This window comes from Brassica napus, chromosome C4, assembly GCF_020379485.1.
Source record: "Brassica napus cultivar Da-Ae chromosome C4, Da-Ae, whole genome shotgun sequence".
Classification (NCBI taxonomy): Eukaryota; Viridiplantae; Streptophyta; class Magnoliopsida; order Brassicales; family Brassicaceae; genus Brassica; species Brassica napus.
This window is the reverse complement of record NC_063447.1, coordinates 54,112,355-54,130,437: the sequence shown is the minus strand read 5'-3', so window position 1 is coordinate 54,130,437 and position 18,083 is coordinate 54,112,355. Positions and strand designations below refer to the sequence as shown.

Below are 18,083 nucleotides of genomic sequence, written 5' to 3'. Positions count from 1 at the left end.
TTGAATAAGAGGAAGGGAGGAGTGAGATTCTCAATGGAGCCAAAGCAAGGAAACGTCTCATCCGTAGGAGGATGAAGAATCTGGTATTTCCCTCTGAACATGTACTATTATGTCTCTTTTAGCCTTCATCAGTGTTCGATCGTCTCTCTTTTCCGTTTCCATGTCAGAACATGAATCAACAATATGATATTCTGGTTTATTGTAATTTAAATTAAACACTAAAAATTTCATGTTTCAAGATCAAAAGGATAATTAGGAGCAGTAAAAGTTAATGTTAATCAAACACAATAGGGAAATGGATGTCAAAATCTGTCTTCCCTCCTCCACCGCTACCGGCGTTCCCTCCCATTCTTTACTTGATCGATTTTAAAGAGGTTCTAAGATTTGAGTGAATTAAAGTAAAAGGATCGATGGGGGGTATTTATAATAGGGAAATGGATGGTCAAAATCTGTCGTTCCCAATCCCTTTTATATTAAAAGAGAAACATTTTTTAAGACTAACCTTATGCTCATGTATTATTAACCAAAATGCAATTTCCTATGTGGCAACACCATATTCACTCTCACACTTTCTAATTAAAAACTCTCTCTTTACTAGATTTATTACATTCTTTGCCATTATTTATAATTATAGCTTAGCATAATGTTTTAATAGTATATCTTGGTAACGTACAATCTCAATGTAGACGAAGGAAGTAACCGGTTATTTGGTAATGTGTTTTATATCATTTTAAAACCGGTTGACATATATTATATTACATATGACTACTATACTCGAATGTTGTTTAAATGTATACTCGAGATCACACTGTATCAAATGAGATAACTTGAAATCGGTTTAATGTATTTTTCTTAATGAAGATTATAATTTATAATTTGAAATCGGTTTAATGTATCTTTACATGTGATCTTAATGAAGATGATATCAAAACCGAGTGTTGCTTTTGTTGTGTTACTTTTCGATTTTATGTTAATATGTTTTATATCATTTTAAAATCGGTTACCATATATTATATTACATAAAAAATACTAAGTTTCATGTATCGAATATATCACACTATATATTATATCACATATGAAAATAATCAATGATAATTCAATGTATACTCGAGATCTTTGGCAATGTCGATAACCATCTATCAATGCAATAAATCAGGAAATATGGCAATTATGGTATTGATTGCCATAATATAATTTTCAAAGATCATAAAGGCATTGTCAACCACACAATACTTGCGTGACAATGCATGATTGCCGTATGAATATTTCAAATTAGGAAATATGAAGCTAAATATAACACTAATTCCGGTTATATATGTACTCATTAATACTGGCCGAATTTGGTAATGGAAATTCATCGTCGAAACCGAATCATATAATCATATTTTTGATCTTCACTGACTAATTTTGAATTTAATTTAGTTAACTAGAATCTCAGTTTGTTTTCTATACTATTCCAATAAATTCGCATAACAACGATCAAGGCAAGTTTTCAAAATTCAGTATTTTGAATATAAAGGGGATGTGAATATTTTGCCTTGGACATAATTTTAATTGATTTTACGGAAATAATTATGGCAAATAGCTATAATTGCCCTCGGCCCGCGTCTTGCATATATAAATACAAGGCCGTATGATTACATCCCCTCATCCATAAAGTAGTATCCTATATTATATTTTGTTTCTTTCATATTTTAGTATTATTTTGCTTATGTTTCGTTTTATTTTATATTTATAATTTAGTTTATGCTTTTATTGCTTTTGTATCGTTTTTATCTTTACTTCATAATTTATTTTATATAAGTTTTTTCTTACTCTTATAGATTCATTTCCACGAAATATACTTCAATTAAACAAAACAAATACACAAGTTTTTTTTTTAAATCCAAGCTTAATTTATATAGACATACACAATTTCGTTGAATCTCCCTTATTATATAACATGTAATATTTCTTTCTAAGATTATTAACTTTCTAATACCTATTGATTCAAAAATCTCTTTAAAATCTTCTCATCCCGCGTCCTATCATCTAGTAATACGATTATAGTCGTTGCTGCATAGTTAATTGATCCAAACACAACCTCGTAACAGAAGTGTCATTATGGTGGTAAAACATACTTTGACAAAGAGAATAAATCTTCAAGTACTAGAATCTCCAGCATGGTTTTTTTGTTTGATTGTTACAAAGAACATCATAGATTTTTATTGCACATGATTATAGTTGCGTTATGATAAAGAATGAGGAATTGAGGATCGCTTTTGAATTAAAAATGAAAATAGTAATAACAGTAGTTTTCATGTATTGTAACAATTCCTGATTGTAAGTAAGTGCATATAAGCATATTGCTCATTTGCTCGTCTGGCATTTGTGTAAAATTAAGCACATTCGGTATGCAATTCGTGATGAAAGTTTATTAAATGTATATTACTTGTCTTGTGATTATGTATGTATTCAAACATGGAAATATGATAAATGCTTATGCATGCAAAGTGGAAGTGATTGTGATCATTTTTATTCGTGACATTTACAAAGGAAAACACGTGTATATATATAATATATATCAAAATGTGTAATTACGAAGGGAGAAGACGGAGCTGGGAGAGGTGGTGGTGGATGTCAGGAGAATGATGATCCTCAGACCGGAGACGCTCGGCTTGAATCCAACGACCTTCACTGTTCCTCACCATTCCTTTGTTAGCATCTTGTCGCCAAAAAGGTGGAACCATGAAGTGTTCTTTCAAAAAGTCAGATGCTTTGTTCACTAACGCTGGATCTCTCCCATTCGACAGCACAAATCTCTCCCCCTTTCCATGATACCTGCCATCCAAGAGTTTGATACATGTTACTTAATAGCAAAGAAACATTAATAACTAATAGTAGTACTAGTGTATAGTTTCATATCACTAAATCAGACATTCACGTGATACTCGGGTCAATCATATCGCATATAAAATTTATTTAAATAGACGTAATCCAGAAGATCCCAATTCTAAACTTTTTTGTATTATCAAATATTTAATGTGAATATCGTCGTATCTTCGAATAATAGAATTGGTTATCTTGTCCATTCTATATTTCCCACGGCTTAAATTTTGTCGTTCTTAACTTCTTGAGATAATAAATAAAATTTCTATACGACTTTTATTCAACTTACCAGTTTATTTTATTAGTTTTGTAAAGTCTCACCGTCTAAAGCATATCAATTTTTAATTTTGTCGGCCTTTCAAATCATATCATCTAACCATAGTCACTATCATACGTTTCTGTCTTTTTTTTAAATTGTCACAAAGACTGTAAATGTGGAGCATCCAATTAACTTGCTAATTATATATTTGCTTTTCAAATCTTAATGGTATAGGACCAACACGACCGGAGGACATACACATCAATGGTATTGCTACTAACATTCAATAAAGAAATTGCACTCGATTACGTGCATACACACTTGATATTATTTTTATTGACAAGTCATGATCATATAGCATTATTAAAATAATAAATTTCTGATGTTGGGAGTTTTGAAGTGGCTTAATAATATGATTAAATGGCGGATATAAACTAAATTTTAACTTTGGGAGCGCATATATTTTTCACAAATTATTGTTTCATGTGCGTTTAGCAACAAAAATGTAATACTCACGTGAAACACGAGGTAAGTAAATGCTAGTAGTAGATTAATTAAGTGGTAAACTGGTAATTTGAAGAGTGATTTCAAATATTGTAGTTGGACACTGCACAGCTGACTAGCTTGGTGGGTGGGGTACGTGGCTTAATCCACTAGGTTCTACCATCAAGTAGTTTGATTTGTTTTAAGATTCGGAACACCGTCCAAGAATTACTTTTAAAAACTAGGGTTAACGCCCATCCGAAATATAGACAGGGATCCAATATTCACTGACGGATGCTCGTTAGATGTTAGTTCTATAAAATGATGTATACCAACTTGATGTATAATTTCGTTTTTTGTCTATTTAATTTTTATAATTCACTAAAATAATTTTTATAATTAAATCTACGAAATTAAGATATCTGATATAAATATTAATATCTAATATATAATAAATAAACAAATACTTTGTCAATGCTTTAGTCTCGGTCTATTTATGCTCCGGATAATTTTCGTTTAGCCGTTGAATCTATACAAATGTCTAGTTATTATTTGCCAATTTCTTGAATCTTATAACTTAAAACAGAAGTCACAACCTTTATTCATGTGTGATTTTTTTAAAAAATAGACATAATGGATTTATTTCTATAAAGTCATATTACATATAATCTCTAATCTTATTATTATTATGCCTAGCAATATTCCTAAAATTCTGTTTTGAATAACCATCATTAATTATCTTCCAATAAATAGAATTGTAATCTGCAACTTATTGAATGTACTTAACCACTAAAATCTCGACCACTATTTTGTTTTGGATAACCAGCATTAAATAATATTTATTTCTTGAAAAGCAACTATAATCATAAAATCTAAGTAGTCGTAATCCCTTATATATTAATTGAGGAACATTTGAAAAGATGTAACCTCAATTTTGTATTAATTAAAAGAGGCCCCAATGCATAGGTGGCACTCAATTAGGTAGTCAATTACATTCAATTGAAAAATAAGTAGGTCCACATTCGATTTTTATATGTTGTTAGATACATAAGTTGGTCAAACTATATGATATAATGATATGATATGATATTTTCTTTCCTTAAATAAAACCTACGGAATTACCATAAATGACTAATATATATATGACAATTAATGAGTTTAATAATAAAGATTTGATAACAATGTATATCTCCTCCATCATTTTTTGTTTAATTTTATATTATTAAAATAAATTAAACAATCAAATTAGCTATAAAAATAAAATTTAGATTTTTTCGTATATGTTATATTTTGAATTTTTAAAAACGACAATAAATGACTAAAACTATTAAAATTATTATGTTAAAAATTAATGATCAATGGTTTAACATTTTTAGTATAAGAAGATACACATGATTTTAAAACCATATGAGTAAAAAATATCATTTAATAATAAATAAAAAATATATATATATATATATATATTAAACACTATATACCATAAGATTACATAAATATTTTAATATTAAAACTTTCAATGAATTTTCAAGAACATTTATAAATTATAAACTTATTAAAGATTTCAGATTGAAAATTTTGTTATCGATGATTTAAATATTTTGTTATAAAACGATATGAACGATCATAGAACCGTATGATTATAAATTCTTATTTAATAAATAACTATACAAAATATACTATTCCTAGAAAAATAGGTTGGTCCATCTTAACTTATATTACACTTTTTATTAAACTAACTATCGAATTGATAAATAACGTACCAAAAAATTTTGCACTTTCCTTAAATAAAAGCTACGAAATTACCTAATATGATTAACGTATATGTGAAAATTAATTATAATGAATAATAAATATTTGATAACAATTTTTGTATCTTAGTTCTTTTTTTAATTTTATATTATTAAAATATATTTAAAAATCACATTAATATATAATAAAAACATTTATAATTTTTCTTATATGTTATATTTTGAATTTTTCAAAACGTCTATAAATTATTAGAAATTTGAAGATCCCCACTCTGAAAATTTTGTGATCAATAGATTATTTTTTTTGTCATAATAAGTTACAAATGATCATAAAATTGTATTAATATGAACTTTTATTTAATATTATAAGAAGATACACATTATTTTAAAACCATATGAGTAAAAAATATCATTTAATAATAAACATATATATTTATATATATATATATAGATTATACTATATACCATAAGATTACATAAATATTTTAATATTAAAACTTTCAATGAATTTTCAAAAACATTTATAAATTATAAACTTATTAAAGATTTCACATTGAAATTTTTGTTATCGATGATTTAAATATTCAGTTATAAAATGATATGAATGATCATAGAACTGTATGATTATAAATTCTCATTTAATAAATGACTATATAAAATATACTATTCTTAGAAAAATAGGTTGGTCCATCTTGACTTACATTATATTTTTTATTAAACTAACTATCGAATTGATAAATAATCTACCAAATTTTTTTTTGCACTTTCCTTAATTAGAAGCTACGAAATTACCTAATATGATTAACGTATATATGAAAATTAATTATTATGAATAATAAATATTTGATAACAATTTTGGTCTTAGTTCTTTTTTTTAATTTTATATTATTGAAAGATATTAAAAAATCACATTAAATATATAATAAAAACATTTATATTTTTTCTTATATGTTATATTTGAATTTTTCAAAATGTCTATATATTATTAGAAATTTGAATATTCCCACTCTGAAAATTTTGTGATCAATAGATTATTTTTTTGTTATAATAAGTTACAAATGATCATAAAATATAACGCATATGAATTTTTATTTAATAAATATTCAAACTAAATAATATATATATATAAACACTAATGATTTAAAGCAACAAGATTGGCTGATCAATTTAGTCGTCCAGTTGAAATCTTTCAAAAGTATGTGAAAGACTAAAGTCAAAGTAAATATTGATTTAGAATAGTAGTTATATTTTACTAACCAAATACCGAAAAAAACCGAACCGAACCGAAACTAACCCGATATCCGGGTTGAACACCCGTAATCCAAATGAAGCCAAACTATTGTTTCATTCTCCAAAATATAATAAAAATAATAACTTAATCCCGCGCAAGGCGCGGGTCTTATCCTAGTTTCTTTTAATTTGAAAAGCAAGTATAATCTCAAAATATCTCAATAGATACGATTTTTTCAAAAAAAACTGGCTTGAGGATTACGACTCCTTAAGTATTTTATGTTATAGTAGTAGAATATATAAAAGAAATTACACAATTACAACTCCTTCGTGATTATGGACACAATAAAAAAAATATGGTAAAATTATTATGTTTTAAAAAATGATAAACACACCTTAAATACATTATAATACTAATTTAGAATTGAAAAAAAAATGTTTATATAAAAATAAATGAAAACAAATATCCGCGCGGTTGCGCGAATCGAGATCTAGTGTTGATATTATTTGAAAAGCTTTATATATATATATATATATATATATATATATATATATATTAATTTGATTATTAATATTGTTGTATTTCTCCTTTTTAGAAAATACAGTATTGTTTTTTTTGTTTTTTCTTACAACGTAGTGATGCCATTTTTCACTGTTTTCAGTATTCCGTAGGTTTTGTAAAGTTTATTACAAATAAATCAGCAGTAACCAACAAGAGAATTTGAATTACTCAACTTGCCGTAAAAAGAAGAAGATGATTCAACTTATATATTACAATTAAACGTTTGTAGAAAAGGTCATGCACCAATGGCAACATAGCACAAAGTCGTTTAACATTCAGAAGATCCCAATTCTAAACTTTTTTGTATTATCAAATATTTAATGTGAATATCGTCGTATCTTCGAATAATAGAATTGGTTATCTTGTCCATTCTATATTTCCCACGGCTTAAATTTTGTCGTTTTTAACTTCTGGAGATAATAAAACAAAATTTCTATACGACTTTTATTCAACTTACCAGTTTATTTTATTAGTTTTATAAAGTCTCACTATCTAAATCATATCAATTTTTAATTTTATCGGCCTTTCAATCATATCATCTAACCATAGTCACTATCATACGTTTCCGTCTTTTTTAAAAAATTGCCACAAAGACTGTAAATGTGGAGCATCCAATTAACTTGCTAATTATATATTTGCTTTACAAATCTTAAATTTATTTTAATTTAGGAACTTATGCGAATATTTGAGTATTAGAACACCAAAAAATACAATTATTTTATCTATTTCTAAACGAATGTTTTTAAAACCTAAAATTTTGATATATTTTTATTAGTTAATTATTGATTTTATCAAATTATTTTTATTTTAATGTTATTTTTCGCATATTTGTAGTTATTTTAGTATGCAAAAATATTAATCTTGTTTTTATGTGTAAAAAATTATGTTACATAAATAGTAATAATAATATTAAAATAGAGGACTCACCCGTCAAGGAGATGGAGTAGAGCCTCGAGGTTATGAGCATTAGAAGGATCAACGGAGGACTTAAGGAACGGCGAGTTCTGGTGATCCAGCGCCAGCTCCTCCCCCACGTGGCAGTAACACCACGGCAACCCCTCGGCTATTTTCATCACCGCGTGCGGAGCACGCTCGTTCAGAAATAGCCCCGGCGATTTCGGAACGACGTCGTGCACGTTCACCACTCTCATCACCTTCACTCCCAGCTCCTTCAACCTCTCCTTGAACCTCACGTTTCCCACGCGCGGCCCACCGTAAGTCAAAACCGTCACCGGAATCACCTTCCCGCTCCGACTCCGATTCAACCCCATCTCCGCCACGTCGTACGCGCTCAGTATCGCCAGCGCGCCGCCGAGACTGTGTCCCGTCACGGTGATGCTCAGCTCCTCGTCTTCATCGTCGCCGTATCTCTCCACCAGACGCTTCACCTCCGCTAAGACTTGCTCACGCGCCGAAAATCTCGAGAATTTGCATGACGTGTCCTTATCCGTGTAAAGATCCAAAAACCCGGATTCGACCTTAACGGCCGGGTCGGGGCACCGGAGGTTGTTACCGGATACCGGTTTTAAATAGTCCTTAAGATCCGCGATCCATTCCAACTGCGTAACGGTTCCTCTCCACGCGATCGCGATGTCGCGGCGTCCGAGACGGTGACGCGTGGCTTCGTCATCCGAAACGGCGACGTATCCCATCCAGTTAGCGTTTTTGCTCCACACTTTCGACCACCTCGATTTCGAGAAGAAGTTGGGGAGGTTGATGTTCGACGTCGCGTAGAGGTAACGCGCCACCTCGTATCCCGATCCCTTCATCCCAAGGGAATCGAAAAACTCGTGGCGGGAGAATCTGGAGCTGCCGCAGTACCTCGAGGAAGGATCGAAGTCGAAGGCGTCGTAACAGGCCTGAGCCATTTCGCCGTAACGGATCAGCTCCGATCTTAGAACCGGGTCCATTGGATCAGTTAGCCCGGCCCAATCGTCTTCTCCTTGGATCTTACGCCACGTGTCTCTAAGCCTCCTCTCTTCCTCGGTTTTCTTGTCGCGCCGGCGAAAATCCTCCGCCGTACGCCACTGTTCTCCGCCGCCGTCGGTTAATCCTTGCCTTTCGCGCTCGAGCCTGGAGATGACGGCGGATAAAGAAGCCTCGTTGGTTCTAGAGAGAGAAGCTTTTGCAGCTACTCGGGATCTTTTCTCCGGGAGATGAATGAAAGAAGGTTCAGAGGAGCTGGTGGTTTTGAACGGCGAAGAAGAGTGATAGTTCTTCGTGAGAAGGTTGTGAGAAGGAATGGTCGCCATTGTTGAGAAGCTAGAAAGCTTCGTTTCCAAATGGCATAGGACCATGCTTCTTATATAGAGGCCATACACATCAATGGTATTGCTACTAACATTCAATAAAGAAATTGCACTCGATTACGTGCATACACACTTGATATTGTTTTTTCTTATAAGTCATGATCAGCATTATTAAAATAATTAGTTCACATTTCTAATACTAATAAATTTCTACTGGAGGGAGTTATGAAGCGGCATAGGAGTTATAAAGTGGCATAATCTTACATTGCTAAAAGGTGAACTATGTCACGTCGGATCGGAAAATCACCCAATAGAAAGCTTCCAAATCGCCACATCATTCTTTTGTTATTCGAAAATCAATTCATGTGGGTTCAAAATATAAATAAGTCATGGTCCATTTTTAACCAGCCCAAACTTCGTTACAAACACTCTGCGTCTTAAGCCGTCACAAACTCTTCATATTCACGATCATCGTTTCCGACTTCTGCAATCCAACGTTTATGTGGAGTTATCACCACCACCCAACCACACTCATTCAATTTTGTTGTTTATACCTATCTTAATAAAGATATTTTATCTTTTCATCTCCCTTTCTTTCTCTCCTGATATAAACCCTACATCAAAGCTTTCATCGAACAACGATCTACGACCTCCATACAACAAATTGCATTACAAAGTCGAAGACCTTAGATCTTCAATGAAACTCTGATGCTGTGTTATTATTTCCTATCAAAGCGATAGAGAACCAAGTAAGAACCCCAAACACAAATTATTTTGTGATTCATTACCCTCTTACTCGCCTTACGATCTCTCTTTTATATATTTTTTTAGACATTTGTATCTATGGTTTCTGTTTCCAGACACAAGCATGCTTTCTCAGGAGCCAGTCTCTATCCGTGAATCAGGTGATTAATGGTCTGATGGGAACTATCAAAAGGAACTCTTTGTCAGAAGAAGTTCATTCCAAGTTTATTTTGTATCATGACAAACATGTTTTATCGATCTCAACCAAATTCAAGAGCCTCGAATTTTCTTATGAAGCAGGTCAGGTCAGGTCAGGTCATCTCATTGTTAGTGCGGAGTTCATTTTCTATGAGGTACTGTGAATATATATATGCAGTTTTATAAAGGACATTTCTCAAGTGGAAGTTAATTAATCAGCGTACAAGGTTTGATTTAGATACCGAGGAAGTGGAAGCCGAGGCGAGAATATGGATTTCATTGCTGTGATGAGATCATGATAGTTATGATTATGATCAGAATCCGTTGTCTAGATCAGATTAGAGTTTACGGCATCTGAATCACCACCGGTGAAGAGACAAAGTAGCAGAAAGCTGAATGTTTCTTATCTTTTGACAATTTTTGTTTTCAATTTCTGCCACAAGAACTCTTGCTAAGCTTATTTGACTGATTTGTGATGTAGATCAAAAAGACCTGAAGAACCTACTCATTTTATCCAAATCAATCAGAGAAGTTGTAAGTTAAACTATCACCACAATATCTTTTTTATCTAATTGATTTCCAAAATTCTTATAGTAATTTTGATAGTGTAACAGAGTTTGATAGCTAAAGAGTTACATTTTCCATAACTTGAGTTTTTTTAAACCAAGTTGGTCTCGAGCTATCAATTGGAAGACGTTGAGTTTCCTAAAGCACCGGTTCATCATTGTTGGACCAAGGCTAAGAGGAAAGAGCAACTCTCTCGGTGGAATTGCTTACTTGGGAATGATGATGATGATTTATGTAGATGGTTGGGTTCGAGAGGCTAAGTGTTTAGTATAATTTGTATATGAATATATTTTCTATGAAAATTGAAATTGTTTAAATGTGTTTCATCCATTCAAAGAAAATGTTATAAAATGCATACCCTGATTTGTGCTATGTAAGATTCAGTTTAGATACATGTCATGACATATATGATTTTCATATTATACGATTCATATCATTAACTGTCAAATTATATATCTCTTGATATTTAACTAGGTGAAAACATGAGTTCCATTTCCGAACATGTTTTGCAATAGCGGAAAGCTAGATTTAGAGTTGTGGTACAACGACCAAATGCTCTGCTATGAGGATGCAAAGCGTATGAACGTTTCCATAAGTCGTGAGATGCCTCTATTAACTTGATATCAATGCGAAAACAATCCTCCTCTGCTTCGTTAAGGAACCAAATGAAAGGCAGGTTCGTTTACAAAAAAAAATTAACTGGCCTTGGCATTTGATCTGATTTTTAATTTAGTCATGTGCTTTTCACTTATGGCCTCCCAGGTCTGGGGCTAATGAAGAGGGAAGCCTCACAACCCTACACAATCATTCATAACAACCCTACACAATCATTCATAACATTGCTTGATCAATGTAAATTACTTCTACATACATTACTAAGTCCATATGTATTTATTCCAACACAATGAGAAGCTTACAAACCGTGAGAAAGCAATCATGAAAGTGCAAACGAAGCAATGACGCAATAATGCTATGGTCACGACGAAACTGTCGGCGATGACAGTAGATATGACAGATCCAGCGTGGTGGTATGACTGGCTGTAGAACCCAAGCCGTAGTTTTCACCAAAGTAGAAGCAACAAGGAAACAGAAGAGTAAAAACAAAGTTGTGCTACTGCTTTTCCTCATTTCCTTGCTCTCCTGTGAAAACGTAGAAATACTTTTCGAATGTGTTTTTTGTTAGTCTCCGTAAAATGCATGTTTCAGTTCAAAAATGTGCATAGTGTAAACTTCAGATATTGGCATTTGCTGTTTTAAATCAGTACAGTATATATGCAGTATATATGTACTAGATGTTCTTAAACAAATGTTTTCGTAAAAATGGTATAGATCATTTTCCCCACGTCAAAAGACTATTCTGTCCAATTTGGAATATACTTTCAACAATTTGTGTTATAACAAAAGGGTATATACCATTTCTGTTTTCTTAAAAATAAAACTTATACCATTTTTATTTCAGAAGTGGGTTTTATTTAATTCGCACTCAGTAGTATTAAATATATGCAATTGATTCAGTTTACCGACTTAGCAAGGTTGTATTTTCTCATTTTGTTGGATTATGACACTCTTTTTTACTCTTGCCTTATATACCAACAAAATAGTTTTGTTAAGTTACAAAGAAAATTTGATTGAAAATTTATACTATTCGAGCCATCATCATTAAACAATTTAATTGAGTTTTCACATTTTAATATTGAGACAAAAAAAAGTTTTAACATTCTCAATAACCTTTTGCACCAAATTTATATGTTTAAAAATAAGGTCCTTTTAGCTATAAAATACTATAGTGAGTTAGTAACACTTCTTTCACGATTATCATCATACCGAGAGATACATTTAGAAGAGGAAGTACAGTAGAACCTCTATAATTAAATAATGTTGGGACTTTAAAATTTTATTAATTTACAGAAATATTAATTTACAAAAGTTTTCCTTTTTAGATTTTTTTTCTTTCTATTTTTTCTATTTTATTAATAAAATAAGAAAATATTTGTTTTTTACCGTATATAAAATATTTAAATTTTATAAATTTAACTTTCATATATATTTTATTATCTTATTTGGTGTATATTTTATGTTTCATCGAATTGTTATGTGATTTTTGATATATTTTTACTAAATATTATCAAAATATATTAAAATATTAAGAAAACTAGAAATATTTTCATTGTGAATATAAAACCAACAATATAATGTTTAGTTTGTACTTATATAAAATATATAGAGATAGATTAGCAATTTAAGATTTTAATGGGACTATATATTTACATGAGAGTTTTAAAAATATTATTATCTTTTTATTTTATCGATTTGTGTCATATTTTACATTGGTCCAAGTTGGGACCGACGAAATTTATTAATTTATAGAGATTATTAATTTATCGAGTATTAATTTATAGAGGTTCTACTGTAAAATGATGATTGTATATGTTTAAAACACAATAAATTCCACCACAATTCACAAATTTAGGTTTTCAAGAACGATGGCAAAGACACAAATGCAAAATCAGGTTAAGTTCTTAAAATTCATGTGTTTGATGGTCATATAGCCAAACAATAATATGTTAAATATTATCAGAATAACAATAAGTTATGATTAAACTTAGAGGAATAATTAACTGCACACTAATATTTATATGTCATATTGTACTAAAAAGATAATTTTCAAATAATAAAATACATCTATTGCGTTAAAAATTAATTTATATTAATGAACAGCCTCTACAATAAAAAGGTTAAGACATTCTAAATAAAATAAAGAAACATAGCAAAATGATAAAATAAAAGCAATATAACAAAATATATTTTCATAATTATAATTCATGTTATGTTATATATTATTATTTTTTTTACTTAATTCAATATTGCAATACCAAACATATTCAAAATGGTTTCAGTCTTAAAACTGGCATTCCACAATTGATTTCAAATTGATGACGTAAACTTAGCATGATATTTATAAGTGTGTTATTGGAAAGAAGAAATTTCATATACATTTATCTATAACAATTTTGATTTTTTATTTAAACCTGTATACAAACAAAATAATTCCAAAATAACTATCTTACATGCTACCATTATAATTCAAAATGAGTTTAAAAATTAAAATAATTCTACAATATCTGATATTTATACAACATACATTTGTAAAAATTTAAAGGCACTTATCCGCGCGTAGCGCGGAAAATGATCTATTAATGATTAAAGAGCAATAAGCAGACATTGCGATAGGATTCAGGTTGTAAAATACTCCCTCTAGATTTAAATGTACGATGTTTAAGGTTTTACACGCATATTAAGAAATAATAAATACACTATTTTAATTGTTACTTTTTGGTTATATCAATAAAGTTTCACCACTTATAATTTTACTTTTTAATTTATGTTTAAATTTTAAAAATAAATACATTAATTATATCTCAAAACATCATACAGTTATATACAAAATAAAAAGATAGAACATCGTACATTTGTATCCGGATGGAGTAATTTTGACTTTACGCGGGTACATATACATATACTTCACAGACTATTGTTTCAAACTTCCATATGTCTCAACAACAAAAAAACGTATTCTCACGTGAAACACGAGATAATAAGTACATAGTAGTTAATAAGTGGTGATTTGAAGAATGATTTCAAATATTGTAGGTGGATACTGCACATCTGATTAGCTTGGTGGGTGGGAGGGGGGTGGACGTGGCTTAATCCTCTAGGATCTACCATTAAGTAGTCTGCTTTGTTTTAAGATTTGGGACACTGTCCAAGAATTACTTGAGAAAAACTAGGGTTAACGCCCATCGGTAATATAGACAGAGTTCCTATATTGACTGACAGATGCTAGTTGGATTTTAATTTTATAAAATGATGTATACCAACTTGCTTAATAAACTATCACTTCTTAATTCTACTGAGTGAAATGGTATATATAAAATTTCCATAGTATATATCACTTTTTCTTACATGTTCAACTATTTGATGTATACATTAGACAACAAAGTTATAGCTAGTTATAATAACATGTCCTACAAACTTAATATTACAAAATTGTCATTTAGTAAAAAACATTAATACTCATATTCTGAAAAAGATTAGTCTCTATTGTGATTTCCATAATATAATTTTGTAAGAAAATATGTTAAAACTTCTCAGATAATGATTTTATTCTTCATTTTCTAGTCTTGATTTAAAACATTCACAAGTTAACTATCCAAGTACAATCAATAGGTTTTTAGTTAAGAGTCTTTTTTAGGGAACTCCTCTAGTTAAAAGTCTGAAAATAAACAAGAATGAAGTCTTCATTTTATGGTTCTATATTAGCTAAGACGTATTATTTTATACAGTATATTAATTTGTTTAATACTGTTGTTGTACTTCTCCTTATTAGAAAATAGTCAAAATACAGTATTGTTCAATTTTTAAATGCATTTCTTAATTACAACGTAGCGATGACATTTTACATTATTTTCAGAATTCTATAAGTTTGGTTAAATTTATTACAAATCAATCAGCAGTAAGCCAGTAACCAAAAAGAAGAATTTGAATTACTCAATTTGCCGTCAAAAGAAAAGAACAAGGTTTCAACTCATATAACAAGTAAATGATGGTTTGTAGAAAAGGTCATGCACCAATGGCAACATAGCACAAAGTCATTTAACATTCACATAACATTTTGGCATAGAAATTGTGACAACCCGTCATGCGGACCCCAGATTTTACAACGCTGCAACGCACCGACTCTAACCTCTCACCGTGGGAGGAACTGCATCCACATCCACCGGTAGGTTATTGATGCGCTTGGCGTTACTCGAACCCAAGACCTGACCCTTTAACAACTCTCCACAAGACAAGCTGTCACCAATTCAAAACTTGTAACGCCACGACCGCTCACAGTTAATGGGCCACACACGCCCGCTCTCTCGGTCCGTGGGCCCCATTCCATCCAACGGTCGGTCCGTTAATTTTCTAAGACTCGAAATCATTGTTTACTGACACTGCAATCACCACCCGACGTTTCTCCGTCCTTTGGCCTTATTCACACGGTATCGTGAATCACTTCCCGATAGGTCATCCATCCTTTCACTACTCCATCTCAAGCACGCTTAACTCTGGAGTTCTAAACGGATGTGCTCCAGAAAAGTTAAGTGAATTTTGGTGACATATGTAGTCAAATCAATTATCTTAAGTTTTTTTCCATATATCACAACTCGGAATGTTACGTATACGTTAATTTCGCTGCAAAAATACTCTAACTACAAATGTGAATCCATATATGTATATATATATATATGCATTTGATCCACTAATATATATATATATATATATCGATGCTTCTAGTTTTAAAACTAAAAGATTGTTGAGTTATTGTAGACTTTTCAATGGCCTTTAATAAATGACCTAAAATGCATATGAATAGCTGACCCCGACCATATCTTTACAACAAAAAGACAGCTCAATCTCATCACATTTACGGAATGAGGTGTCCACCCTTCTTCACTACTTCCATCATAAAATATTTGGACATGTGATTTAATAAATTAGTTACTAATTAATAAGAAATACTATTGAGAGAAAATTCCGTGGAAAGGTACAACTCAACATGTCTATGTTGGTGGTTCATCTGAGAACCCAACCCTCTATATTCATACAGATCATTAAAACTTTGTAAAGTAACACAAATCATAATGATTAGCTAGGTCCCTACTGGAATTTTAAGATTGATAAAAGATCTCAAATCAGAAAATAATACTAAGAATCGTGAATGCATATACATTATTCAGATCATTACTAATTTTTATAAACTAATACAGCTCAGAATGATCAGCTATAGGTTCCTACTGGAATTTTAAGATTGATAAAAGATCTCAAATCAGAAAATAATACTAGGTATATACATTATTCCATACAGCTAGTATCCGTTTTTTAAAAAGATTTTGTATCCTGATATCCAAACTCACATATTTTTTATTCATTTTGGAATTCGTTACTTCTACGTAATAAGTAAAAGTTCCTATATCGTCACTTTGTGTTTATCAGTTTATCAACAATATGGTTGTAACAAACGTAACTAAGAATAGAGTTGGTGGGTAAGCAGTAATAAGAGAGAAATGTGAAAGGATAACATACATCAATAGTCAATGGAAAAGAGACAAAAATTGTCAAAGAAAGAAGTTTACCTTAGAATCGACTATTCATACCATCATGAATTCATATGTACGGGTACATATCTTCATGGTTGCGTGACTTTCGTCGTGGGAGTGATCACACAGACGTAACCATTTCGCCTATTGGAAATTAGAAAAGCCTTATACCAAATCCAACTAAAATCTTCTGGTTAAGTCTCCGATCGTTCAGTTAACCTCTAGTAGTAGTGGTGGATAGACTAGACATGTATGTGAATAATATACATTGCCGCTCTTGTCTAGTGGATCCATATCTTATCAAATGATCCATGTCTACATGTTTTTCTTACTTCTTGATTACTTTTGTTTTTATCACATCGCAGCAGGAAGCTTACATACAGAGCTTACATACAGTCTTCGGACAAAACCCCCACCTTTTAGCGCAACATAAGAAGCGTGAAAATCCTATATATCTGAGAAAAGCTGAAAATCAAAATTACTATTTGATCCATTAATATGTCCAAGGACTTAAAAAGCCCAAACGTTTTGTAGCTGAAAAAGACCTAGCTGTTTGGGCTCGTACGTAATGTGGGTTAATTAATAGCTTCCTCAGTGACTGAGGATGGATGGAGTTACATTTGGTTGAGAGACTCATCGATGCAAAAGTATCAAAGTTACTAATAATGACAAAATATACCGTTCACTTGATGGTGAGAGGGTTAATGGAGAACTTGAGATATTCAGATGACCATATTAGAAATCAAGAGAGAAAGTAAAAAATATTGTTTGTTGAATTACATGAGATTCTAACTCAAAAGGTTAATTCCACTCTAGGTATACCAATCTCTACTCTTCTTGGACCAAATTTCACTGGTTTTCAACTCAAAAGCAAATAGCAATTAAGCATATATTGGTCCATGTCTTTTATATCACTGTAGCTCTTATCTCTTTTTAGAAATTTTAACAAATTCCTCATTAATCCACGTCTAGTTAAATCACTCAAGAGGGAAAGAATCTTGGCAAATTGCTCAACAAGAAGTGTCGCGCAAGAGA

The 18,083-nt window shown here is 31.0% G+C and overlaps 1 protein-coding gene across 1 annotated transcript; it reads right to left on the bottom strand.

Moving 5' to 3' along the window:
- Window positions 1–2,387: 2,387 nt before the first annotated feature.
- On the bottom strand, window positions 2,388–9,613 carry LOC106394020 (phospholipase A1-Igamma2, chloroplastic-like). The gene is made up of 2 exons (XM_048753967.1): window positions 8,078–9,613; window positions 2,388–2,820 (listed from the first exon to the last, which is right to left on the bottom strand). Exons 1-2 carry the CDS (start codon window positions 9,445–9,447, stop codon window positions 2,577–2,579), a joined length of 1,614 nt encoding a protein of 537 aa, XP_048609924.1. The 5' UTR covers window positions 9,448–9,613; the 3' UTR covers window positions 2,388–2,576.
- Between the last annotated feature and the right edge of the window lie 8,470 nt (window positions 9,614–18,083).

Bases quoted from the DNA above. Each gene is read 5' to 3' on its own strand.
- LOC106394020 (XM_048753967.1), bottom strand. From the start codon at position 9,447: ATGGTCCTATGCCATTTGGAAACGAAGCTTTCTAGCTTCTCAACAATG. The intron at 2,821-8,077 runs GTGAGTCCTCTA...CTTGGATGGCAG, and splicing joins CTACTCCATCTCCTTGACGG to GTATCATGGAAAGGGGGAGA.